Raw genomic sequence first — 27,576 nt, 5'->3', positions numbered from 1 at the left:
ATCCACATAGGCTATGTGTTTTCTCATTTATAACTGCATGTAATCTTTTTTAAAAAAAATACTATGTGATTATATTATATGCAAAGTAGATGTAGCTGTTACCAAAAAAAAACAAACATATTTTTTCAGTAGGATCATGAGTTATTGTTGCAATTTATTAATTTTCGTTGGATATGAAGTTGCTGGAAAATACAGGAGTGTACGGTGTTGGGATGCTGTCAATGAGATGCGCGCTGCTGGTGGGCGGTACTTCGTTCAGACTGACGCAGTGCATCCTTCAGCGCGCAGCATCCGACAGCAGCCTGGACCGAGGACACTAGGACACCGCGTACCGTGGAGATGTAGCCATGAATCATCCACATTATATCAGCTAAACGAAGGACCATCGACATTTATAGTTTTTTCCACTGCTGTTATCCGGATCGCAGTCGCCCAACCCGCAAAATGGCTGAGATCACAGAAATAGGCGCGGCGTACGGTGAGTATAGCGCAGGCCTGAGCCTTCCCGATACGCCTGAGATATGAATGTTACGCATTATGGATACATTTGACATGGTTAAGATAGCGCTCGTTTATGATGTGAGATTTTGGACAGCGCTTGGTCAGTTTCTTAAATCAAGACTACAACCACCATCAGTATAGGCTGTTGTTCATTCATGCAGTGATTCGTTATATTGTGAGTGTTTGTGAACGTCGCCATGTTGCAAAAGTGTTTAAATGGAGAGATGGGAGCAGGAATGACGTGATGTCTATCCCGGGCTGGACCCGAAGGCTCTTTGTTTGTTAATAACGCACCACTGAGATTACAGCCTCCACCCATGTCTTCAAAATCACCTGCCAAACTATAGGGGCTAGTTGTCACACGGGAATTTATTACAAGGGCTCCATCTAAGTAACTATAAGGTTTGGGTCAAAAGCACAATTATGCAGGTTTATGAGGTTTCCTGTGCTTGTTCCAATAATTTAGCTTAAAAACCCTCTTATAGGAACAGTTTAACCTCAAATGAAAATGTCATTCTTTTACACACCCTTATGTCCCATAGCTTATTATTTATTTTGTCAAAAAAACATTTTCATCAAAAATACATTTTTGTTTTTTAAATCTTTGGCTATTTTTTGACAGGTGCCATTTAGGGAAGTCGTTCTCAACCTCTTAGGCTCCAAGACCCCTGTTTTCTGCAGCAATATTTAGAGACACCATGTTTTTTCCAGTCTTTCATTATTTACAGTATACGTATTAAAGACAGAGTTTTTTAAAGTGTTGTATTTTGTTCTGTACCCACAATATTTACCCAAATATAATATTTTAGAGTTTGACACAACTCAAAAAATGTATAGCCTATTCCTCATTTTAAAAAGAATTTCCTAAGACTTTACTAATTATATTCCTTTATATGTCCATGGTTTTTTTTTGGACAGTGAAAACTCTGGTTCTTCTTCAAAAAAGCAAAGCTGTTATTGAGAGTATTTCTTAAAATATAATATATATTATATTTTAAGAAATACTCTCACAAATACTCTCAATAACAGCTTTGCTTTTTTGAAGAAGAACCAGAGTTTTCACTGTCCAAAAAAACCTTTAAAATAAGCAACAAAAAAAAGTTTTAAATAATATATGCTAAAACAACTGAAATATACATATATATATTTCAGTTGTTTTAGCATATATTATTTAAAACTTTTTTGTTGTTGCTTATTTTAAAGGTTACTTGAATGCCCCTCTGTGCCCCAGCTCTGTGGTTTAGAGTGTTTGTGGTGTTCAGTGTGAACAGACAGTATAAGTGTTGAGCATAAGAGGGTCTTCTCGTCTCTTTCAGATGTATAGTGATGGGGTAATGATGGGAGTGGCATAAGGTTTTTTTATTTTTATAAATAAAACTGGTATACAACAAAATACAATGGGAGTTGTGTAAAAACATTTTTTTTTTAATCTGAATTACACAACTGATTTCCTCTCCACAACACCTGAACTAAGACAAAAGGACAGTTTTAGTAGAGAAGGACAGTTTTAGTAGAGAAGCTGAAAACGGAGTATGTTGTTCTCTGTTTTACAGTATATGTTTCAGTTTAATTGCTAAACTGATACAAAAATCATTATTTTTAAAGAAGTTTAATTTTTAGGGCTAATGTTTAGGCATAACTGTGTCGTGTCTGAGAGTGGGGGATAATGTGACGGAAAGGAGTGTCCTCAGATCTGAGGCCAGTACCAGCTGGCACCACAGTGCCCACCTCCATCTGCCATGAGCCTCCGAGAGACATTTACTCTCCAGACACAGCTTCTTTGCCCACTCTCACTGTGGGCTGTACATGTATTCAAAGAGCAGGCACCATGTGCTTTGGATGATGTGCAGAGTCGTATAGGATTTATGCTATTTGACCTTGTTTAGAATCCTGTAGGACAATATTGAGTGTAGGACAATATTTTTTTACAATGGTGGATCTTATCTTGTTTGAGATACAACCAGCTAATCTGTGATTCATTATTAATGAATTAAAATGCTTTGGGAAACAGCTCTTCCTGTTAAACGACAGACTTCTCTTTGTTGATTTTTGCCCGACTTTTCCAATCATTTAGTCAGCTTTCTCACATTTGACTGCAAACATGATTCAGATTTGCCTCCATCCAATCGAAATCCAAAGCACTGAACCAAGTCCCACCCTACAAGTTTTATCTCTTCGATAATCCGTTTCACTTGAATGTACATCACGATATGGAAGAAATATGCCACTACTTTCATTACATAACGACTTTAAATGGGACAAGATGAAGGTTTTTCTAAATGTTTTTGCTGCATCATTCTGGTATGACATATGCACACTGAGACCACAGTGCTGGAATAACTGGCAGTACTAATTTCTGTCAGGGTTGGTAAATTAATGTCTTGAATTGATTACACCGCAGTAGACAGTATTGTGTATTGCCTTTTTCTGTTATGGGAAAGTCAGAGCACACATCCTTTAACTCATCGTCCTCAACCACAGACAGAAACTTCAGAAAGATTCATTCTTTTCATCTGAAGGATCTTACAGTCTATTAATTGTCTTCCTCAAGGGCATAACATTGATAGGGCATTTTATTTGCAACCCTCACAGGTTTCTTCTTCCTGCAGTGTTTTAACTAGCAATGAGTTCATCATTAAGCTACCAACACCCTAGACTGATGTATCTCTGGTTTTTGATGTCTGATCACTCTACCATGTTCACAGTCTAGACACACCTGTCAGGACTCTAAAGGGATGTTATTTTGACTTATATCCGGAGAAATACTGAATTTGCCTAGAATTTAGTCAATGAGATGTTTTTGAGAGGTAAGAGGCTTTTGTACTGTCGGTACATTGATTAAAAATGTAAGCAAAAGTTGTGTACACGTGTGCGTGAGCTGGTTGTCAATCCTCTTTGTTTCCATGTGCTTTTGGTTCATATGAGTACAGTATATGCCCCATGGGATGTTTCCAGGCAGGCAATTGGAGCAGCTGTTTTTTCGGAGCCTGCCAAGTCTTGCATCATCTAGCAAGTGGGGTGAGGGTCTTTGGGTGGGGTTGGGTGAGAGTGATGGAGCAAAGAACAACAGACTGGGTGGAGCGCTGGCAAATATCTTTTTCTGTCTGCCTCACGCTGTTCATTTTGGCTGTAGCTCCATCATGCTGTTCCTTCTGGGCTGTGATGACTAGACTCCTCTACGCATTAGATTTTTTGCTGCCTTCTCTTATTTTCTGAATCTTTGTCTTCATCACAAAATTGCCACTAGAACTGCTGAGCTAACATCTGATCTCATAAGTTAGGTCACTTTGACCTTCTTACGTTGCTAATGTAACACACCATTGAATGCATTTAGACCCCATTGACAATGGCCAACACTCTGATACAGCTTTTACACAGAACCAAGTGTAAATACACTTAGGCAAGAATTTTCAATATTTCATAGCTGTGTTGCTGTGAGACCGGATGCAGTCGTCGCTGTGTGGGATGACTGTGTTCCTCTGCATGTGCGGGTGGAGTGGGCAAGAAGTAGATATAGAGCGAGTCTACTGTGAGTTTGTCAGTGTCTGCATGTTCCGAGCTTTTATTCTTTAACCAAAAGCTTTAACAAGAAAGACTTGTTTTTTCTTTACGATTTAAGCTTGTGAACATCTTCAGGTATGAATATGCTGTGGGTGAATGTAGATGGATGTGACTGAGTTGTTTTTCAGTCAGTTTACTCTTCTGTCTCTGTTTTTTCTTTAGATATGTCCCCAGTGCTGGCGGGGTTTATCGGTGCCGGTGTGTTGGTCGTTGCAATCATTGCATTAATCTTTGTGTGGACTTGCTGTCAGAAACATTACAACAGGACGAACTACAAGCTCCATGGAATCCAATCGGAACAAAGTGATCCCCTCACAGACCCACCGTACAGGTTTATTCACATGCTGAAAGGAATGAGCATCTACCCCGACACGCTTACCAGCAGCAAGAGGATCATACGAGTGGCACGCCAGGCCAGATCCCAGACCACCGACGGGGCTCAAAGCAACAAGGGCCGCCCAGTGGTGCTGGTAGATATGGATTCGGCAGCAGAAAGCGGCCTGCTGGGAGAGAAACAAATGCAAATGAGGCTTGGGGAAAGTGGCCATGAGGTTCCCAAGCTGGAGAGGGAACTTCCTGTGCATGCGGATTACTCCTGTCTGGACAGCAGCTCTGCCAGCAGCAGTCAGACCTCCAGTACTACAGTTTCCAGCACAGCTACACCCTTCACCCCTGCAGAAGAGCCCAGTCGAGGAGACCTCAGCATCGCAATCGATTATAACTTCCCTAAAAAGGCCTTGGTGGTCACCATTCTGGAGGCTCGGGGGTTACCGGCCGTAGAAGGCCATGCGGGCAGTGCCGACCCCTATGTGAAGATGACCCTTCTCCCCGAAAAGAAACATCGTGTTAAGACTCGGGTCCTGAGGAAGACTCTGGAACCTGTGTTTGATGAGACCTTCACATTTTATGGCGTGCCGTACAGCTCCCTGTCGGATCTCACTCTGCACTTCCTGGTGCTGAGCTTTGACCGATTCTCACGAGACGATGTGATCGGGGAGGCGATGGTTCCACTGGCAGGTGTGGACCCGAGTACAGGCCAAGTTCATATTACGCAACAGATCACAAAGAGAAGTATGCAGGTGAGAAAGAGCACTGAGCCAAAACTCGGTCTATACCATAGTACATTGTTCAAATACAGATTTTGACTATATTGTATTGCACAATGCAATGCATTATATACATGCAGCATGAAAAAGAATAATGTTAACCAAAAGTAAGAATTTTTTTATTTATAATCAGTGTTGGGAAAAGTTTATTTAAAAGTAATGCACTAAAAGATTGTGTTATTCCCTAAAGAAGTTACTTAATATGTTGCTTAGTTACCTTATATGACAAGTAATGTGTTGCATTACTTTTGCGTTACTTTTTAAATCTGGGCTGAGCTTGCTTGTTTTTAATATAAAATGTTATATTTTTGGCAAATATTAAATCAAATTACAATTTTAAATAATGAATGAAACAAATGTTATATTTATCTAAAGTATTTTTTCCTTATTAGTATGGTTAGGGTTAAATGAAATACATTTCGCTAGCGTAAACCATCTTTTGCTATTAAAAAAGTACTGTCAGGATTTACTAAAGACGCACAATGAAGAATTAGCAGTAAAAAGTCAAGTCAAAAAAGCATGTCTTAAACTATTTGCGCTGTGCTTGGTATATTGCTTTGGTCATTATGTAAATAAGATGTTGCGGATAGGCGGAGCGTGTATAAGGCTGGGGCCTAGCCTTCCCCTAACCATGAGGATTTGGAGGAAGAATGCCACTAAATTTAACAATTATTTCCTGCTTTCAGTTTGCCCTGGCATTGTTTAACTGATTCAACTGGGTTCTTTTTATAAGTCTGACACTTGTATGAGCTCAGCACTGAATCACCGTGCATCACTGTCTCATCCTCCTACTGCAGTTTGTAGTCATTGATAAATGCACTTATCCTCCTGCTCTCTGAGTGGGTTTAGATGATGCGTAGACAATCCAGTTGGCACATACATGAAAGCCTCCTCGTGCCTCCACAGAACCTAAGCTGCGAAGATAAACAGAAAACAAGTTTATAACAAGTCATCAGCTCACTCAGTTTGTACTTGTTTTTAATACATCTGATCAGTTCATGTGCTAAAGAGCTATCGCATTATCACTTACCTGCTAATGCGGCAGTTCTTCCAGTGCTACTGAGGTGCTTAGTGAACCTAGGGTAATGTAGGGGTACTGTAATTTTGATTCAAGCCAAAAGAAGTCTATTCAATAGTGTTGAATAATGTTTTAAACCTTTGTGTCTGTGTATTTGAATTCCTGCAGTGTGTGAGCCATGGAGAGCTGCTGGTCTCTCTTTCCTATCAACCTGTTTCTCACAGACTGAGTGTGGTGGTGTTAAAAGCAAAACACCTTCCGACACTGGACATCACTGGCCTATCTGGAAGTAAGTGTACATTTATAATATTTTTTTTATAACACTTGTTGAAAGGTTTTGGGATCAGTATGTTTTTTTTAATGTTTTTAAAGAAGTCTCTTATGCTCACCAAAGCTGGATTTATTTGCTAAAAAAAATAAGTAAATCTGTATTTTATGAAAAACAATTTAAAACGTAATTTCTTCCTGTGTTTGCAAAGCTATACCAGAGCTATTTCTCTTGTATAAAATTTCTGAATTAAAAGTACTGATATTTAAAAAAAAATAAAAACAGACACTACAAAATAAACTTTTGACAGTCAAATAAACACAGTGAATATTTAACAAATTATAAAAAAATTATAATACATTCAATTTATGTAAATTACTATATTTTGTAAAATAGAATTTTTATATCTCACCTAAGTATCTAATGTAATGACCCATTGTGTGTCCCAGATCCGTATGTGAAGTTGAATGTGTTCTACGGCCACAAGCGCATTGCGAAGAAGAAAACGCATGTGAAGAAATGCACACTCAATCCAGTCTTTAACGAATCCTTCATCTATGACGTGCCGGCTGAGTTGCTCCCAGACATCTCTATTGAGTTCCTGGTCATGGACTTTGACCGCACTACTAAAAACCAGGCCTTGGGACGCCTGGTACTCGGCGCAAACAGCCCCTGCCCCTCGGGAGCAGCCCACTGGCAGGAGGTCTGCCAAAACCCACGGCGCCAAATCTCAAAGTGGCACACGCTCAACGAATATTAGAGCTTCACCACAATCTCTGCGCACACACGCTCAAACACAGGCACACAGGAAACAATAACGAGAGAGAGAGTTTTGGGAAAAGATGCCTTTATGTTATCGTCACTACATGGAAGGTAACTGATTATCAGGAGGACTTGTAAAAAAAAAAAAAAAAAAAAAAAAGACTTAAGCCATCTTTGTTAATGCGATGATGGGCTTCAGAAATGAATCTTTTTAAAGTACACATTTAGTTTCTCACTCAGATGCTCGCATATAAACAGACATACACACGTACACACCGCCTGAACACAAACATACATGAGAAATAATAAACGAGACCAAAATAATAAAAAAAAACATATTGACTGTTAGGAATTTATGAGGTTTGGGATTCTGTAACTGTCCTAATAAATCTTAACGCATGTCTGGACACTCCATATTCCACTCCAGAACAGGACATTGTGTGGATTTGCGAAGCTGGCCCACATTAAACTTCCGGGAGTTTGTGGGGGAGTTTGTTTTAAAGGAGCTTGTGACGAGCATCTTCTGAAATGTACTGATTCTCCACTGTCTGAGAAATGCACTGAAGTGAAACAGGTTGTAAGATCTACGCTGAAGTATAAATTGTTCTGTTATGCTTTGGCTGGAGATGTTTTGGAGATTCCCGCTGTGTCACTTTCTCCACAGCTACAAGTTGAGTCATGTGATTGTACAACAATAACCCTATTGGCAGCACTTTGGGCCTGATTTATTGCTTGTGCAATGATTTCATCATGTACTTTGAATAAATCTGGCCCTGAACAACTTCATCTGCACTGCTATGCTACAAACGCACTCTGAATGTCACTGTCTGAATGAATTTCATACACCACGGCTTTACTTCACATAAAACAGTGGCTCAGTGTTTCATAGACTGTACTACCCAATGTCATCAGATTGCCTTTTTAATGTGGATTGGATTCACTTTCATTTTAAATCCTGTGTGATATAGTGATAGACAAAGAGGTGTGTTCGTAGTTTGGAGCGGGAAAGCTCTGATGTATTACGGGGTCGTTCTGAGCCCTCTTGTGTGATGTTTGGGAAATGGAAGGATATATATAGCGTTTTATCATTTATAGTTCATAAAGTCAAGGGGGAAGATATCTCCTTCACCTCAGTTTCACTCTCATGGTTTGCCAGTGTGCCTGCCGATAGCTGGGGCCTTTATCTCTGATTGTTGCTCCTCACTGTTCATTTACCAAGCCTGAGGTCTGAATCTGGCATACCGTATACTGTATTTCATATGGCGTTAGAATTAAGATTTTCAGACCAACAATCTGGGGGAAAAAATTTAATAAATACTGGAAACAAATGACGTTTATCTCCATTAACGATTCTTGCATGTGCAATTTTTGCTAACATTGTATTAAAAAAATTCGGACCATATAGTGTGACCAGTGTAATATGAATCTCAAATAAATAATAAGTCCGGTCTTTTTAATGAATCAAAAACATACAGCATTTTAGTGCGACTCCCAAAAACAACTCTAATTAGGCAGTTTCTACAGAATAAAAATCATTTAGCACAACCAGTATACTAGGATTACAGAACAAATTAATCTAATGAGTCAGTTCTTTTTAACGTTTTGAATACACAACACAACTACATTACACACTCCTAAAAATAATGGTTCTTTATTGGCATTGATGGTTCCATGAAGAACCTTTAACATCCATGGAACCCTCAATTGCAGGAAGGTGGAAAAATGTTCTTTAGATTATTAAAATGATCTTTACATTTAGACATTTTTTTTCTTTTTATAAATGTTCACTTGAAGGTTCTTTGGGGACACAAAAATGGTTCTTATATTGCATTGCTGCAAAACCCACTTTTGGAACCTTCATTTTGAAGTATATGACAACATGTAGTTACTGGTTGTGTAGTTTAAAAATACATATAATGTGTTTTGTTAATAAAGTAAATTGGAACCAAAACCTTTACATTATTTTAGATTTCCTTTCCAAATAGGAAATATGCCCAAGATTCAGGAGACCCAGCAGAGCAAGGACAATAGCAGATCTGTTAAACACAAAATGTCACTTCCTATACATATATCCAGACATTTCTAATCAATTCTCCACATATTAGCCTCTAGTGCTCAGCTGGTTGTGCGGCACATAGTTTGTCTATCATAGAGATGTTAAGATTCTAAACTGTAATTCTGGATGGAAAAATGCTTCTTTCCATTTAAGCTTTTAAAATACTTAAGCCACACTCCATGTATAAAAGCTCACCCTATCCACCCAGTAATGTCTCTCTTATAGAAGATAATTTGTGTGTGGGATCACTGGTATGACAAAATGGTAAGATATTAAAAGATTCAATCCATGTGACAAACAACACACAGGAGAAGAAAAAAACAATAGATTAAAAAATTATACATAAAAAAAATCATGTGACCTATATACAATCACTTTGGTGTTCAAAAATTAATTGGCAGGACAAATTATTGTATTAGTGCAAACTAAAAACAAATCTTGTGACTATGACATATACTGTACTGCAAAATGCTGTGAGATCTCTGCTAATGTTACACACACACTTGTATGTTAGTGTTTTTAACACCCACTGAATGTGCAAAATAAACGTGTTACACAATTGAATTCTCTCTCCTCAAGTATATTTTCAATCCAGTGTCTAAATTATTTGGATATTTTCAAAATGTGCTCACGGGTCATAATAAAGAACCTTTGGAAAATCTTAATATGCCAATATTAAAGTGCCTTAGTAGATGAATGGTATTAAAGCTAAACCAAAGCAAATATCTGCGGTGTGAGCAGTGACGTCAATTAAAATGTAAAACATTTTTGCAATTACTAAATTAACCATGAGGGTTTCTTTGGTCTTGCTCTTATATTACGGATGAGATTATTCATAGTAAACAATTCTGATATTTAAACGTTATCAGACATGTCTGTCTAAAAAATGAAATACAATAGTATCCTCTTTTGGTCCAGAAGCTTCATGGCAAGTCTGAGAAATTTCCCAGGATCCATTATCAAATTATTATCTACACGCATTAAAAACTCTAGTTTACTGATTCATTTTTTTAATTTGAGAGCCGAGGCAAATGGATATGACACTACATGACTCTCCAAAGAGAGTCTTTGTGAAGGGTTTCAGTTATGACTTGGCAACGTGAGATGTCCTTAATATACTTCGTCTCCAATGAAAGACTGATTTTCTTGGAAGCTTCTGGTAGATCATGCTTCCTCATTCAGGAATGCTGACATAAAGGGAGCTGAATTACTCATTCAACTTTTGAACTGTGGCGATAAAATTAAAACTGGCTAGAAATATATGATTAGACTCTGTACACAGCTGACGTATTCATATATCACAAGTTTAAGCTACATTTAGGTTATATTCTATGAGATTTTTGTCAACTATACTTGTCTGTTGATTACAATAAAGATCTGAGAGACATTGATACTTATTGTCATTCCACAGATTTTAAAGAATAAAGATAATTCTGGTGTATACGCGGTACCCCATGCAAGTCCTATTTTTCATCTGAAGCAATGCAATTAAGTGAAAATGCATATTTGAGAAATGTCATATATGCGAGAAACAGACACATATACACATCACACAGTCCTAAGACTATCTTTGTCACTGTTAGGTAAACTAGCAAAAAACGTCTTAAAAACGTCTCGGCATTTGTGGACTGGCCGCACCCTAAATGAGGGGTATCACATGCATCTACCATGAAAAATGACAAAACCATCCAACAAAACCCTCGTTTCAGACACAGCAGACAAGGACCGGGACCTAATATAAAGGGCAAATCTAGTGGGTTTGTGATAAAGAGACATTTCTACATTTTACCATCTTCAAGGCCTCACTCTTTCAGCTCAAAGGTAAGAACTGCTGCTGCTTTGACAGTTTTTGACAGTCTACTCGATAATAACCAAAAGCATGACACAACTACTTTTAGAAACTGGTGAAATAGTATTACAATCTTAGTGAATCAGTGTGACATTTTTTCTTTATTATGAAATGTGTGCAACATTTTAAATCTATTACCATACAACTATAGCTGATGAGCAAAGGGTGTCTGAGAGAGATTGATAAAATTGGTTTGCTGTAAAATAAGCTTAGACAGGTGCCTAACATGTCCTTTAGTGTCCCAAACTAGCATCAGTTACCCATGCATCTTACATGACCTAAAGCTTTAGAGACTTTCCCAGAAATATTATTGATGTTATTGATACACAGAAGCTTGAATCCAGTATCATGTCTAGTTTCCACTTTTTTTTTTTAGGTTTTTGTTGTGATTATCCATTTTTTATTCAGATCGTTTTTTCTTTTTTCTTTTTTTTTGCATGTAAGCACTTGCTCAGTACTGACCCACTGGGATCTGTAAGAGTGCAGTAAGTGAATCTGAAAGCAACACATTTTATATTATAAACAGGCCTGTGAGAATGCTTTGATCAGATTTGACACAGCTGGATTTTATACCATGAGATAACATTCTGAAGAATCCTTTGATCTGAAGATATGTTTGAGAAACTTAAAAAACACTACATGGTTTTGAATGGTTTCACTGATTTTGGTTGGAGGTCCTGGGCCATTACCTAGTATGATATTTCTGGAGCACTGGTGATCAAATGACAGCTTCTATTCCACTGACACTAACACAATGTTATTCACTAAACTATTCACTATGTTTCTCAAATATACTTCAGGAAATACTTAAAAATAAACTGGATTTCTGTGCATTATTTTTCAATAAATGTCAAAAAGCCACGGGATTTGATCACGGGATTTTTCAAAGTTTCATGACTGTCTTCTATCCACCCACATATTCTATATTTTACTGTTTGAATGCTAGATCAAACAAGCCTGTGTGGTTTAAGCGCTTAATGAAATTTCCACAGCAAGGATTTCTAACATAGACATGTTATTGTCTTGTGCCATCAGCTGACTTGACATGGGCAGGTCAGATATTGAATACAGAACAGTACTGACATAACTGAAATGAAATGAAAATGTCAGAAATATGAAGAAGAAAGTACTTGAATGTTTTATGTTTTTATGTTTCCAGAGTGTAAAGCAAACATGTCCAAAACAAGGAACAGTGAGGTGAGTTTTCATGAAGGGTCACTCCACACTGTTCATATTGCATCATTACCATGTTTAATAAGAGTCTGACTTGCCTGTGCAGGGGAACGTACTAAAGCGTGTGGCAAAACTGCCACTCGTCAGCTCAGCGCTGCAGCAGGCCTCTTCCGTCTACACGAGCGTGAAAGGTCGTTACCCGCTGCTCGGGTTTGTGGGAGTGGTAGCGGAGCTGGGCGTCCGTAGTGCATCCACAGCAGCCCTGAAACAAGCAGCACCTCTGCTACAGAACCTAGAACCAGAAAGTAAGTTTCTCATATGGTATCTCTAACAATAAACAATGGAAATCAAATGCTTATAGGAGGTGACTTGATTTTATGTCTGCCTTTGCAGTCGAGGCAGTGAACAGTTTTGCACTGGTGGGTTTGGAGCAACTAGAGAAGCTTTTCCCAATTCTCCAACAGCCCACAGATGAGGTGAGTGTGTGAGTGAGTGAATTTGAGCAACAGTTGTGTATTGCAGCTACTACATATCGGCTGTCTGGTAAAAGTCAACAAATGTATTTTAAATAACAGAATTAATAAAGTTTTAAGTTATGATATTTACTCTGTTTTTGAAATGATGTAAATAACTAATTGGTATAGGCTATTTACATTACCTAAAATAATTCATTATTATTATATTTTTCCACATACACAAAATAATTATTATAAGTATTATTATTATTAATTTAAAGTTGTTTAATCTGTTTAATATGACCTTCGGTACATACTGTATATAGTAAGTATTCCATTTTAACATAAGAGTAAGTTGCCTACTTGCATTTTTGTTTAAATTCTATTAAGCGAATTAAGACGTAAGACCACTTTATTGCTGGATGTTGTTATTTTATAGATATTTTACTTACTGAATTTATTTATATCTGTATCAGTAGCCTTTGCTAATCTGAGGAATCAAAGTTCGGTGATTATTTTTTTATTTATGTATGCATGTATGTATGTTTATTCATTTTGTCTGTGTGCATGATTTATTAAAAGCTGATGGTGCTTATGGTTTATGTTTTATGTGAGTTTTATACTCACTTATGTGACACTTAACTATTAGAGCTGCCCTTCAAATATAGTGATTAAAGGTGTTTTGAACAATAAGTTATAGGCCAGTCGACTATTAGATGTCAGAATATTTTCAGTCAAAACTTGATTTGATACTGTTACATTATAACAGAACCTCATGAATACACTTTTAGTAGGTTTTAGGAGAGTTTTTTTTTTTTGTGTGTGATACATTTCCTGAATGTAAATTAATCATTATGTGTGCAAATAATGACAGTAGGACTATTAATTTCGTCAGTTAAATTGTTTGCGTTACTGAACGGAAAACGTTCATGATACGATTAGTACAGATTCAGTCGACTTTTCGCGCACTTTTCGGTTAAAGTTACTTTTTACTTTTTAAGATGAAGTAGGCTCAAAGTTACTTGTTTAACTTAAGTAGTGTGTGTTTGTGTCTATTTTTGGTTTGTTTTTGTTTTCCCTCAGTGTTTCGCCACTTTTCAAATGAACATAAATCTCGATGTTTCTTCTGCTGATGTCCATACCTCTCTCTAAAGTGTCCTTTGCTGCTGTGTGTCCATACCTCTCACTAAGTTGTCCTTGTCCTCTCTTCCATCAGGTGGTTACTAATCTGAAGGACGCTTTCTTCTCGAGGCTGGATGATGCGCAGTCTCGAGTGAATGATGAGCTGGACAGAGCCGTGGACAGATGGGATCAGCTGATGCATCTGAGCTGGCGCCTGCTGGCGGAAGCTCAAGACTCGGCTCCTGGGCGAGTGATCACCGCGGGTCTGGATGAACTCATCACTCAGTCCGAGGCGGCAATGGCCTACTATCTACCTCTGCCACCCACGCTGCGTAAGAAACTGTGGCTCAAACTCATACAGGCTCGGACCGGACAGGGGGACACATTTTTTGTTGTTGTTGTCTAAAAATTATCATGAAATAACCATTAAAAAATGTGTACACAAGACTTAACCACAAGAGGGCGCAAATGTTCTTCTGTTTTGCTAGTCGTTTGGCACCATCTCACACTTGAGGGTACATAGAGAAACGTGTAATAACATGAAACTTTATCAAATTCGCATTTTTTAAACTCAGAGACTAAGCCTATTTCAGATGGATTCGAGATGAATAATCGAGTTTGTCCTGCAGATCGTGAGTGGGAGAGAAGAGTGCAGAGCTATGAAGATGAAGATGATGACGAAGATGATGATGATGATGACGAAGAACCTCGAATGAGGACACGTATCCGTAGCCTGTTGTTGTGCCTGTACCTTCAAATGTACCACAGATTGATGAAGCTGAGAGAAAGACTGGACAGCGCTTTGCAGATGCTGGGGGCAGCTGCTGAAACGGTAGGCCCTGTGTGTGTAAAAAAAACACATTCACAACAAATTCAGCCTTTACCATGTTTTACATAAATGCTCTGCCGAATGTTCATAAAGTCATACTGACTTTTGAAGATGGGACAAATACTAAAGTACATGACGTGTAGGTATCAAGTCCTGAAACATCACTGATAAATGGTTTTTATATCCCAGTTTAACCATTTTCATATTTTAATAGCCTATAAATGGATTTATTTAACTTTCCAACGTCTAGAGAGAGAAGGAAATAAAAGACTTGGGCCCTTCAAAAGAGACCAGGGGCCTAATTTACAGTATCAACAATGCATAGAAAAGCTTCTATATTCTGTCTTGTATTTACACACATTCTTGCATTTATTAGTACAAATTGGTAGATCCCACACTTCGCATGAAACTGTTCTTCTTACGCAGTTATCATGCACACATTTTTTGCGTATACACTGTTGATAAATGAGGGCCCAGGTTTATTATAGTTAACTAAAACTTAAAACCATGTTACTTGAAATAAAATAAATATTAACTGAAATAAAATAAAGTTTAGTTTAACTTGATGTATTAAATTAACTAAAACTGAAATAAAATAATAATAAAACTATATATTCATATGGAAAAACATAAAAAAAAAAAAACTAAATTAATTATAATTCAAATTAAAACAGAAAATACAAAGATGCAAATTAATTCAAATTAATAATAAAACTATTGCTATAATATTTAAATAACCTATAAAAAGCTATGACAATATCTCAGATATACTAAAATAAGACTGAAGAAGACGCAGGATAAAGAGGACGTGATTCACGAGTCAGTAATGGAGAGTGGTATGTTAAGATTAAATCACAAAATAAATATAGATGCAGACATGTCTGAGTGAGTGACTCAAACATATACACTGACAAGATGATATCGACAAGGAATGCCTGCTCAAACCATAGCTTATTCCTTCTTGTTTGAGTCTGAAGTTAAAATAGTCAGTCTACGTGCTGCAGTACCATGCTGCAGTCATTCAACTGTGCCCTGCCACCCTCAGGGCTTCCTGTCTGCAGACTCACCCACATAGAATAAAATCACAGCAATTACTTGTTCCAAATCAAGACCCCTGAGACACATTCAGGCAAAGAAGGACATGGGGAAGGGGAGAGAAAAGTTCAAGCTGTATTACTGAGCTGAAAACATAATATGTATGATCTTTTCACACTAATCCGTGCCATGCCAAAGTGATAACAAGCCTAATTGATAACAGAATTTATTAATACAACATTTTACATTTTTATTTCTAGTCACTTAGAAGTAGAGTATATTTATCTCCTCAGATTTTGTCATAGCCACTCATTTGTAGACTTCTTCTTATCAAAGTTAAAGTTCAAGCTACATAGAGACTAGCGTCTGATAGTCTAGCATATTAATTCTTTAGTTACTCAAAATGGCAATGAAAATAAATCATGAAAAGCTTCTGTTTGCATAAAAGCAAGGAAATGTTTTGTTTCTCAGAAATCAAAGCTGAAATCAAGAAGTCAGGCTGCTTGTTTAGAGAGAAGATGGTCATGATTGAGCTGGAAGTCCAGTGGGATTTAGTGCTACGTGCCGTTTGGCGGTTGCTGCATGTGACTTAAACACCCAGTAACCAACCCGCACACACAGATAACACACTCAGTTACAGGATTAAAAAAAATGAGTAGGAGAACAAACATGCTTTCAGGAGAATCAAGCCCTCTTCCCTTAGACAACTGTACTGTTTGCAAGCATTTATATATGACAACATATATATTACTGCTAAGATTTTTATTTTAAAGAAATTTATACTTCTATTCATCAAGGCTTTAAATTAAAATTTTCTATATTGTTACAAAAAAAATAAATTTCAAGTAAATGCTGTTTTCTAACATCCATCAAAGAATCCTAAAAAAAGATGAATCTCAGTTTCCACAAAATGATTAAGTAGCATAACTGTTTTCAACAATGGTTAATAATAGAACATGTTTCTTGAAAACCAACTCATCATATTAGAATAGTTTCTGAAGGATCATATGACACTGAAGACTGGAGTCATGGCTACTGATAATTGAGCTTCGCCATCACGGGAATATGTTACAATTTATTATAATATACTACTTATATTATATACAAAAACATTATTTGAAAGAAATTTAAGTAGATAGATATATAGATATTTTATCAACATAATAAAATTACAATACATTTTATATATAGGTACTGGGTATGATTAGGTATGTACAAACCCGTTTTCAAAAAAGTTGGGACACTGTACACTGTAAATTGTTAATAAAAACTAAATGCAATGATGTGGAAGTTTCAAATTTCAATATTTTTCTTTTCAGAATACAACATAGATGACATATCAAATGTTTAAACTGAGAAAATGTATAATTTTAAGGGGAAAATCAGCTCATTTTAAATTTCATGGCATCAACACATCTAAAAAAAAAAGTTGGGACAAGGCCATGTTTACCACTGTGTGGCATCCCCTCTTCTTTTTATAACAGTCTGGGGACTGAGGAGACAAGTTGCTCAAGTTTAGGAATAGGAATGTTGTCCCATTCTTGTCTTCCCATCTTCCTTTTTAAGATGTGACAAATGTTTTCTATGGGTGAAAGATCTGGACTGCAGGCTGGTCATTTCAGTACCCGGATCCTTCTTCTACGCAGCCATGATGTTGTAATTGATGCAGTACGTAGTCTGGCATTGTCATTTGGGAAAATGCAAGGTCTTCCCTGAAAGAGACAACGTCTGGATGGGAGCATTATGTTGTTCTAGAACTTGGAAGAACTTTCATCATTGATGGTGCCTTTCCAGATGTGTAAGCTGCCCATGCCACATGCACTCATGCAACCCCATACCATCAGAGAAGCAGGCTTCTGAACTGAGAGGTTTTCCTGTCCTCTTTAGTCCGGTTTTCCAAAAAGAACTTCAAATTTTGATTCGTCTGACAACAGAACAGTTTTCCACTTTGCCACAGTCCATTTTAAATGAGCCTTGGCCCAGAGAAAATGCCTGCGCTTCTGGATCATGTTTAGATATGGCTTATTGTTTGACCTATTGAGTTTTAGCCAGCAACGGCGAATGGCACGGGGGATTGTGTTCACCAACAATGTTTTCTGGAAGTATTCCTGAGCCCATGATGTGATTTCCATTACAGCAGCATTCCTGTATGTGATGCAGTGCCGTCTAAGGGCCCGAAGTTCCCAGGCATCCAGTATGTTTTTCCAGCGTTGACCCTTACGCACAGAGATTGTTCCAGATTCTCTGAATCTTTGGATGATATAATGCACTGTAGATGATGATAACATCAAACTCTTTGCAATTTTTCTCTTAGAAACTTCTTTCTGTTATTGCTCCAATATTTTTCGCCGCAGCGTTGGAGGAATTGGTGATCCTCTGCCCATCTTGACTTCTGAGAGACACTGCCACTCTGAGAGGCTATTTTTATACCCAATCATGTTACCAATAGACATTATAAGTTGCAAATTGGTCCTCTAGCTGTTTCTTATATGTACATTTAACTTTTCCGGCCTCTTATTTCTACCTGTCCCCACTTTTTTGGAATGTGTAGCTCTCATGAAATCCAAAATGAGCCAATATTTGGCATGACATTTCAAAATGTCTCACTTTCAACATTTGATATGTTATCTATATTCTATTGTGAATAAAATATAAGTTTATGAGAATTGTAAGTTATTCCATTCCTTTTTTACTCACAATTTGTACAGTGTCCCAACTTTTTTGGAATCGGGTTTGTATGGTCATAATATTATGCAGAATATGTGCTTTACAAGTACTAATAAACAGCATGTTGATAATAGGCATGCTAATAAGCAACTAGATAATATAGTTAGAATTGGTCCCTATACTAAAGTGTTACCAATAGTCATTAGACAACATTATAATTTTTCCATTTTAGCTCTGTGCCCAAGAATCTACCCAATACCGTCAGTGAAGCGAAGAGTACCCCTCAGTTCTGCATGACTAGACTGATGGGAAAATGTTGTTCTCGTGTCCAAATAGACCCTACCTCAACTGACCTGTTAGACACATGACCTCTATCAGACAGACAGGCTCAGGCTTGTCTACCCATACATATCTCTCTGTATTGTATGAGTAGACAGGTTTGTGTGCTGAGGATTGGACTATTGTCTGTACAGGGTCCTTTAGGGCTTTCCCAACAATTGAGAGTAATTGGGGCTGAGAACATGAAAGCCCCAGTGCACTGTTTTCAAAAGAATCTTAATTAACAAACTCTAAGGACACCCCGGTGGGCCTGGAGTGCAGAAATGTGAGTGACAGATTGTGTTCTACCAAGAGTTATGCTGAGCTGTCAGAGACATACATCGGTGAGACTTGGCAGCATAATGCCCTACAGTAATTCACGTGTTGGTCACGAGCTGTGCTGTGGACCGATGGCGAGTTGGGAGCCCAATGACAATGGGAATAAAGAACACAGTGTTGACCTTAAAATGTGGTTGACCCACTTTCTCCTTCACCTAAATGAACCAACAACAGTAGGAGGGTCCTACTGCCAAATCTGGACTGTTTGTGCCTGTGTCTGCCACACTGGCCCTGTTCTTTTGCTCTGTGGACTCACGCTCATGTTGTCTGGTGGCAGATGAAGCTCCACGTGAGAGGTTGGCTGCTTGTGGTATGGAATGTGTGGACAAGCCTTGATCATGAACCAGACTTCAACAAATCAAAATCTTTTTATTCTTCAAATCAACTTACATGTAGTTTATTTGTCACATCTGGTTCAAAATTGTTTGTTTATTATCTTAATGCTGATAAGCAGATTCTGTACAAAATGCTGTAAATTATTCTCTAGTGTTATTGATTAAACCCACTGATTTGAAGCTTTTGTTTGAATAAAAATTATTTTATTGGGTTCATTGGGACCATTGGTCCATTCAGCAGCCCTTTCTGTAGGTTACATTAGCTTCCATCACCCTGTTTTTATCCATATTTTGAAGTATCACATCAGAAAAGAGAACATGGAAACATGGAAATTAAAAAAGAAAAACTTTTTATGCTTTCTTGAGGTGGTTTATGACTTAAATGGGAGATGCAAGCACATTTGCCAAATAAATTCCTCCATGAGCATAAAAAAACTCATGTGACTTTGCACCAAGGGATGAGATAAATTGTCCAGCAGTTGGATGGAAATGGTACTTTATTTTTAAACGTTTATTGCTATATCCAATTTTGCACACAAGTTAAATTGGCTGTTTTGGATGGAAATAGATATTTTTATGCAAATAGGTGGCAACAACTGAATCAGTGAGTCATTGAATTATTTACTCAACCGATTCTTCTAAGGAAACAAGTTGAATCATCCTTTTTAAATTAGCGTGCCAAAAAACTATAATAGACACAAAAAATATATATTTTCTGTCAATTTTGTCAAATGCTGGTCATGAATTTATATAGCTGTAGAAAAAAACTCAAGTAATTTTAATAGTATGTTTTCATCAATTAGTTTTACTAATTTATAATTCTTTCTGCCATCTTTTTTTATTTAAACTGATTTACCTGTTTTGTCAGAAGATTATTTCTCCTTCCTTTATGAATAAGCTTTTTGGAAAAACATTAATGGAAAATATGACTCAGTGCATGAAAGTGATCAAGAAAAATTAGTTCACTCAATAGATTCCATAAAATTCAATTCCATAAAAGTACTAAACTATAAGTATTTATCTTTATATTTTTTATAGAAAAAAAATCCTTAAGTGAATCTGCTTTTTGGCCATGTGAAGAATTAAATAAGGCCAAATGAAACGAGACCAAAAAAGCAGAAGAGAAATTAGATTATTTAGGATATCAGATCTAAAAGTATGTAGTACTGTCTTGTTCGTCTGATAATGAGAGGTTTAATTGACCCCAACTGCGGCTGACAATGCCAGTTTTCACAGCAATTGCAGTTTCTGATGTCTGTTGATTTATTTCCCCAGAGCAGAGAGAGTATACCCCCCCCCCAAAAAAAAACAAACCTTCATGTTCCTGTGGGTATGTGAATAGAGTCATTACTGCCACTTGATCAAACTGTTTCAGCCCCATTTCCAGGCCACTAGGTTCAGAAATAAAAACGTGACTTAATTAAAGTTCTGTATGTTGTCCCATTCTCTTTTTAATTAATGCCTAATGGTGTCATTTCCAAGTCTACCATTGTCACTAATTTCCTGATAGTATTGGTGTGAACAGGTATTGTCTGTCATTTGTCATGCTCAGGTGGGTCTAACGCAGTTGATGGCGATGGTGGAGTCCCTGCTGCAGCTGCTTCTGTCATTTTACACGACTCAGGTGTATCGTGTAGAGGAGCTGCGTTCTCTGCTCATGGCTCAGCTCACATCAGGTATACAGGCACTGAAGGTTTTGCCCCCTGTACAGCAGATACTGGCTCTGCCTACCCAGGTACGCACTATCATGAACGACCTACTGGAACTGGGACAGATTCTCATACAGCTGCTCATCAACACCACCCCGCTCTATGACCTGGTGAGAACATGTGTGCACAGACACACACACACACATACAAGAACAGCACTCTAGAACCTGTTCTAATCCACAATTTTTCTTAACAAGACATACAAGTACATGTTCTAGTGAAAAAGAACACTCTAGAATCACATTATGTCGAAGGCAAAATAATCTTCTCTATCAGTGTGAACATAATTTTCTTCTTTCTTTTTATTTTTGGCCGAACACATCTGTTTAGCTTGATAGGATAAACAAAGCTAATATATCACTCTATGTTCCAATAAAAACTAAATGAGCAAATCAGTGTTTCATCATAGTGTGTTACTTTAATCACATGGTTTATTTACACTCCATGTTACCGTGTTTCTTTTCAGTAATGGGAAATGTGTTTGTGGAATGATGGGTTTGCTGTTTTCATTTCTTTCTTTTAGAACAGTACCTAATTTTAGATCAGGTACATAATGTTTTTTCAGGCCACTGTACAAAATTACACTTCAGTCTCATATAAGAACTGTCGTAGTCTAAAAACACTTCTCTTCAACTTCAGACCAAGTTTAAAAGGGTTTGAAGTTCAAACCAAATTGGCAATATTTGAATCTTTTGTCTGTAAACAGTTTTATTTTCTAAGATTAGCAAAATTCATTTTAATTTTAAAAATCTGAATGGGGGTAATGGTCAATTTTCATTTCAATGACAACATTCCATTTTAATATGTAATGAATTATCACAATTAAAACAAGACAAGGAACAGAATTTCTCAGCAAATTATATGAAAATAGTTTAATCAGTTACATATCTTAAGTGTCTTAAGCAATATAAATAAATCCAAAAGTTTCAACTGTCAATTATGGATATTATTTAACAAGATTAGTGAAAAAAAAAAAAGAACAATAGCCTACATAATCTTGTACTAAAATGTAAATTAATGTAAATGGTCAGCTAAGAACAAATTAACAAAATTAGTCACTGCATATTTTATACAATTTTTTGCGATTTTATGTTTTCACAAATTAAATACACAGTTCTTGAAATGTTTCAGTATTTAGGGATGAAATATTAAATGTGTAAATTTAATATAGAATTAGTATTAAAAGTAAAGGAGTTATTCAGTCAAGAGCAGATTTGAGCAGAGTGATTTTTATTAGTTTCCTTTCTGATTTATCAAACATAAACCATAATAAATGGCACGAGACAGCAGCAGGTATATTAAGCTCATCTGACTTTAAGAACAAATGTACAGATCTGACACACATCAGATTTTATCCCAGCTGTTTACATTCAAGTATTATTTAAGACAAAATGGGCATGGTTTGTTTGTCTGGTCCAAAAGAGACCTCAGCACAGGTACCGAATTGAGTTCTCTTTCGTGTCTTGTTGTGCTTGAACAATTTAAAATCATTTAGCGTAGGTGTTACTAGTGAGAAGCAAAGATTTTCAAAGCTTTGAATCAGTTTAACCAGTTGCTTCACAAAATGATTCACTGTTTTGAGGCGCTCAGTGCCCATCAGAATGGTGTAAATGCAACGAAAGCTCGAGTCAAACATGCATAGAAACACCTTTTACAAAGCAACCGCAAATGTGTTATTAAAATAAGAGACTAACAACGACTCTTAAAAAATGTCTACATCAGAGGAAAGATCAGAGGAAATTCATATTGGCACTAGTTTCATAGAGATTGACCCCAGCAGCGAATCACTGACATTTCTAAACATTATGAAACAGTTATAATGTAACAAAGCCTTGTTTACTGGAATCACATGACTTTGGCAGTTTGATACATGCTCTGAATCACTGCTTTGAAATAAATGATTCAAAAAGGATTCAAAGTTTTGAAAATTTGGATTTAGAAATCGCCACTCACTGGAATTTCCCCCTTTTGCGAAATATGCAAGGTTTCCCAATGAGTCTGGCTTAAATTAAATTGTTGCATAAGATTCTCTAAATAATCAAAGCACCAGAGACTTGGGTTACAACTGTTCCTTTCTTATCTCTCAGGTAAATCAGGTTTCTGATCTCGATGCAGCAAACAATCCAGTTCCAGATGAACTTCCTGAGAGCCCCTCCAGCCGTGCCTCTGCAAACAGCCTCTTCCTCAAGGCCATGGACGGTCGCCCGCGTCGCCGCAGAAGCCTTTACGCCCGCTCCCGTCGTGAGTCTGCCAGCGGGCTTCCATCAAGCCCAGCTGCCTCCCCAACTCCCACCCGAGTCTCAGCAAATGGCCGCAAAGGCAGTTTGAAGTTGGATTCCCAGCCCTCAGGCCCTCCAGAACTTGACACGCTGGCTGTGCCCACCACCGATATGATCCGCCGCCGTTCCTCCACCACCGAGGTCCTGCTGGCTCCCATTATGCAGCTAGTTACACAGAGCCAACGGGCGTTCGAGTTTCTGAGCTCTGGCCCTTCATCTGAAGATCAGGTCATACCTGTGGTGGAAACCACAGAACATTAAGCTCCAATCTTCTCAAACATAAGATTTAAATGTAATCAGAGCATTCAAACACAGATCGCTGCAGCTCACAGGCTGTTATAGATAGTACAGCAAACATGCCTTCAACCCACAATCCATACAGTGGCTTCTCTGGAAAACCTACAAAAACAAATCTGGTTGGTTGCTATTAAATAACTTCATTAGCCTAGCCTTCAGTTTGTGCAGATGGTTTAAAAGCTAAAACAAAGCACTGTACTTAAAATGAAATCAAAACAGAATGGATTTGCACTCTGAAGTGCTGTGATGTGGAGTAGGTGGTGGTTTTTTTTAGCTTTGAATGCCTGTTTTCTAGATGTTAGGATAATGAAACAACTCAACAAGTGAGCAGAAAATGACAAGAGCACTGTTTTTTTCTATATATTATTATTGTTAGCATAACATAACATTTTATGTAACCAAATTAAAACTATTTCTATTCCACAGCTTTCTTAGTTCTTATACATTATAAGCAGTTTTTTATCTATAGACTGTCAATAAATGACTGATTGAATTGGTTTGACATTCAGTCTGAGGTCATGGATGTTCGGTCAAGAGGAGAGGATAAGATACTGTTAATGTTTTAATGGCTTTCCAGAACAAGGATGTTTAATTACAGAGCGGGAAACATAATGTGACACGTGTTCTACATAGATAGGCATGTACTGTCACTAAATGGTGTTAAATGGACATTTATAGCTAAAATCCTAACAGCCTTTATCTTGTAGTGCTTTTTCCTTTAACAAATGTAATATTGACTTTAAATGTAATAAAACATTTTATAAAATCTGATTGTTGTTTTGAGTGCTGTTTGAATGTAGAATGTATTGCGCAAAAAAATGTTAAATTGTAATACATCACTACATTACAGTTTTTACTGTATTTTTGATTCAATAATTAGATAAGCATAAGAGACAATACAACGGTTCAACATTTCGGGATCAGTAAGGCGTTTTTTTAAAACAATCAAATGTAATCAGTATGTTTAATAAAATACAGTTAGTTCAAAATAATCAAGGCATATTTTACATTTTTTTCACTTTATTGAAATCCATCGTTTAGATACAAGCATTAAAACCATCTCAAAAATGGTCTTCAACTAAATGACATCATGTTTATTTACAAAAAAAGTGAAAGATTCAGGCAGATAACACACAGGTCAATAATATGGCAGTGACGTCGCTTAAGGCTGTTCACCAAGAAAGAATTATAACGATAACTTTAACAGTAACTATTTTGTCGTACACACCAAAGAACAACAAAAGCACAAGCTTACGTCATATAAATTCTGACTGGATGACAATAGTTTTGTAATCTTTTGTATAAAAAAATTGTTCTGAATTGTTTGTATGTGTCGCTATCATTTTAACCTTACTTTAAAACGTGCCTTTACTTGAGTAACATTTATACTATCTCAAAGAAACTAGCCAGGAAACAAACAAAAAAAATATATATATAATATCTATATACATTTTTACTACACAGTCTCCTCCCAGTTCCCACATTTAATAATTTACATCTAAATGTCAGTGGAGACTCATAATTCAGGGAAGCTAAAGTCCATCTCTACATTTCAGGCATCTGTAGTCCAAAGCAGCTCACTCGAATTTATCTAAATCATCTGTTCAGAGCTGAAGGATCATTCAGAGAGAAATGACAAGGACTAAGACAGATCCGGGCCGGGTCTTGATTCATTTTGATACACATACCCAGTGACCAACTTCTCTTCAGCACATCTTTTATCGCCTTGCTGTAACAAACTTCATCTACTTTTCTTCACCATAAATCTGGGCTCTGAACTTCTAACATGCTCTCTTATTCTTTTTCCTTCCACCATCCATGAAGGTTAATAAGGCGAAAGTGACTCCCTTCTGCCCCAAAAACCCATCAGCCGGGGTCCTCTTCTCAGCTATTTAGATGCTAGGCTGCCAGGGGCCTCGTATCTTCATCTTGCTCATCATCTTTGACAGTTCTTCACTCTCGTTTCTTTCCAAACACCGCGGACACGCTTCTGACTATACCCTTGATTCCGACCATCCCCTTTTTAAGTGCTCTGGACTCCTTGATGAGGTCCAGGATTTCGTGAAAAACCAGCAGCACACCGTGGTAGGTTTCAGCCGCCGAGATCTCGAAGAAGCCGCAGTCTGCCGAGAGGGCGAACAGTCTGCCCTCCTCACTCGACACGGCTCTCTGATGCAGCAGGTCTCGCTTGTTCCCCACGATGATGATCGGGACAGATGCGGACAGCTTCCTAGTCGACCGGATGAGCTGCACCTGTTGCCGGACCACCTCAAAGCTGGAGCGGTCGCAGATGCTGTAGACCAGGATCACACCGTCTGCCCACTGCAGCTGCTTGTCACTGATGGATTCAGTTGTTTCGCAGCTCTGGAGGGGACAGAATTTAGAGGGTCAAATCACATTACCTTCAACAGGAAAGCATGATGCAAAAAAAAACCCTGTATAAATGAATTTTAACCTACATTTTCTGCATAATTAAATATGATAATAAGCAATGAAATCATGCCCACTTTCCTCATACATTAAGTATAAAATTAAATATCATAATTATGCTTTTCCTTCACTCTCCAATTCATATGCACAATTTTATTAGTCAATAAAACAAATTTAATGTATTTAAGCATACCTCTTTAGCTTACAGAACCATTTGGCTCATAGGAAATATTTATTCAATCAGGTGTGTTTTTTATTGAATCTGTATGTATAATTTCTTGTTTTATATATGGATTTTTTATTTTTATATAAAATTATTTTTTAATACTATTAATATAATTTTATAAAGATATAAATGATAACAAAGAGATACTCGTCATACCTGTGGATACAGTGAGTCCCAGATGTTTAAGGCTATCTCTCGCCCATCTGTTTTGTCAATATGACTGTATATTGATTCTGAAAGCGAGCATAGTGAAATTAATAAATACTCCTCGTGCATAAACAACATAAAGCTTGTATGTTATTATGAATGGTATTATAGTAAATCTCATTTGACGTACCGATATCCCCATATTCTCCGATGAACCTTCTGGTGATAAATCTCACAGTGAGGGCTGCAAACAAATAAATATATTATTATTATTTGCAAGCTTAGCCAATAAACCATATAAACATGACAGAATTCGCTGCATTCAAAGTCAAGTTAAGTTTTGTGCTCACCTGACTTCCCAACATTTTCTGCTCCGAGCAGCAGAACATTGGCCTCAACTTTGTGCTGATTTCCATCCATTGCTTTGCTGCCCAGCTGAGGACTTGGTTTGACCAGAACAACCATTTCACCAAATGAACGTCTTGAGTGTTTAGTGTGAGCTTCACGTTCTACTTCAACTATATATAAAAACAGTGGGTGGGGCTTATAGAAGTTAAGTAGTCATCAAACCAATCAGAGAACAGTGCGCCTATTCGCATTAGCAAACCGAAACCGCCCAAAACTGGTCCTATCAAGCAGCCCCGTGTTATTTGCGTCAACGGTAAAGTTTTTCTCTCTCTATCTCTCTCTTCGACCACAATCAACTCATACCGACCTCAAAAATGTGCCAGCGCGAGAGAACCATTAATCCAACTTGTTTTGTTTGCGGTTTGTATTCACACAGAGCCAAACAAAAGATTTTAAAACGTTTTAGAACAAAATCGTTAGGATACACTTGCATGTTTTCTACAACGTAGGCCATTATATTCCAGAGATTGATTTTTATTAAAACTGACAAGTAAAATTTTAAAAGAGCCTTTTAAATTTATTATTTTTTGCTACTTTCAAACTATTTATGCATGGATTATGGATATTATTTGCCCATGTCCATGATCTAGACTTAAATCCATCGTTAAAACTCAAATGTAAATTCTCACAATTATAATTTAAACAAAGAGTGAAATTAAATCATCAGCCATTTTAATGTGATAATG

At 37.2% G+C, this 27,576-nt stretch overlaps 3 protein-coding genes across 4 annotated transcripts; 2 read left to right on the top strand and 1 right to left on the bottom strand.

The window, feature by feature from the left end:
- The first annotated feature begins 231 nt into the window (after nucleotides 1-231).
- On the top strand, nucleotides 232-9,836 carry syt11b (synaptotagmin XIb). The gene is made up of 4 exons (XM_026284863.1): nucleotides 232-478; nucleotides 4,225-5,141; nucleotides 6,355-6,475; nucleotides 6,904-9,836. The coding sequence occupies exons 1-4, from the start codon at nucleotides 445-447 to the stop codon at nucleotides 7,212-7,214; spliced, it is 1,383 nt and encodes a 460-aa protein (XP_026140648.1). The 5' UTR covers nucleotides 232-444; the 3' UTR covers nucleotides 7,215-9,836.
- Nucleotides 9,837-10,512: 676 nt separating this feature from the next.
- Nucleotides 10,513-24,466, top strand: plin6 (perilipin 6). 2 transcript variants are annotated; one of them, XM_026284862.1, is made up of 9 exons: nucleotides 10,513-11,093; nucleotides 11,566-11,606; nucleotides 12,281-12,318; nucleotides 12,401-12,599; nucleotides 12,688-12,770; nucleotides 13,966-14,203; nucleotides 14,501-14,703; nucleotides 20,947-21,213; nucleotides 23,191-24,466. In XM_026284862.1, exons 3-9 carry the CDS (start codon nucleotides 12,295-12,297, stop codon nucleotides 23,641-23,643), a joined length of 1,467 nt encoding a protein of 488 aa, XP_026140647.1. In that variant the 5' UTR covers nucleotides 10,513-11,093; nucleotides 11,566-11,606; nucleotides 12,281-12,294; the 3' UTR covers nucleotides 23,644-24,466. The 2 variants fall into 2 exon arrangements, with proteins under 2 accessions (XP_026140647.1, XP_026140646.1); XM_026284861.1 differs by lacking the exon at nucleotides 11,566-11,606 and having other exon boundaries at nucleotides 10,514-11,093.
- A 220-nt stretch (nucleotides 24,467-24,686) lies between these two features.
- Nucleotides 24,687-26,988, bottom strand: zgc:171704 (RERG_RasL11_like domain-containing protein). The gene is made up of 4 exons (XM_026284864.1): nucleotides 26,833-26,988; nucleotides 26,673-26,726; nucleotides 26,492-26,568; nucleotides 24,687-26,043 (listed from the first exon to the last, which is right to left on the bottom strand). The coding sequence occupies exons 1-4, from the start codon at nucleotides 26,945-26,947 to the stop codon at nucleotides 25,633-25,635; spliced, it is 657 nt and encodes a 218-aa protein (XP_026140649.1). The 5' UTR covers nucleotides 26,948-26,988; the 3' UTR covers nucleotides 24,687-25,632.
- Between the last annotated feature and the right edge of the window lie 588 nt (nucleotides 26,989-27,576).

Source organism: Carassius auratus, chromosome 16, assembly GCF_003368295.1.
Source record: "Carassius auratus strain Wakin chromosome 16, ASM336829v1, whole genome shotgun sequence".
In the NCBI taxonomy this organism is placed as follows: Eukaryota; Metazoa; Chordata; class Actinopteri; order Cypriniformes; family Cyprinidae; genus Carassius; species Carassius auratus.
This window is presented reverse-complemented; position numbering and strand designations above follow the sequence as displayed.

Bases quoted from the DNA above. Each gene is read 5' to 3' on its own strand.
- plin6 (XM_026284862.1), top strand. From the start codon at position 12,295: ATGTCCAAAACAAGGAACAGTGAG. The intron at 12,319-12,400 runs GTGAGTTTTCAT...TTGCCTGTGCAG, and splicing joins CCAAAACAAGGAACAGTGAG to GGGAACGTACTAAAGCGTGT. The intron at 21,214-23,190 runs GTGAGAACATGT...CTTATCTCTCAG, and splicing joins CCACCCCGCTCTATGACCTG to GTAAATCAGGTTTCTGATCT.
- zgc:171704 (XM_026284864.1), bottom strand. From the start codon at position 26,947: ATGGTTGTTCTGGTCAAACCAAGTCCTCAGCTGGGCAGCAAAGCAATG. The intron at 26,727-26,832 runs GTGAGCACAAAA...ATTTGTTTGCAG, and splicing joins AGAAAATGTTGGGAAGTCAG to CCCTCACTGTGAGATTTATC. The intron at 26,569-26,672 runs GTACGTCAAATG...GCTCGCTTTCAG, and splicing joins CGGAGAATATGGGGATATCG to AATCAATATACAGTCATATT.
- syt11b (XM_026284863.1), top strand. From the start codon at position 445: ATGGCTGAGATCACAGAAATAGGCGCGGCGTACG. The intron at 479-4,224 runs GTGAGTATAGCG...TTTTTTCTTTAG, and splicing joins AGAAATAGGCGCGGCGTACG to ATATGTCCCCAGTGCTGGCG. The intron at 5,142-6,354 runs GTGAGAAAGAGC...GAATTCCTGCAG, and splicing joins TCACAAAGAGAAGTATGCAG to TGTGTGAGCCATGGAGAGCT.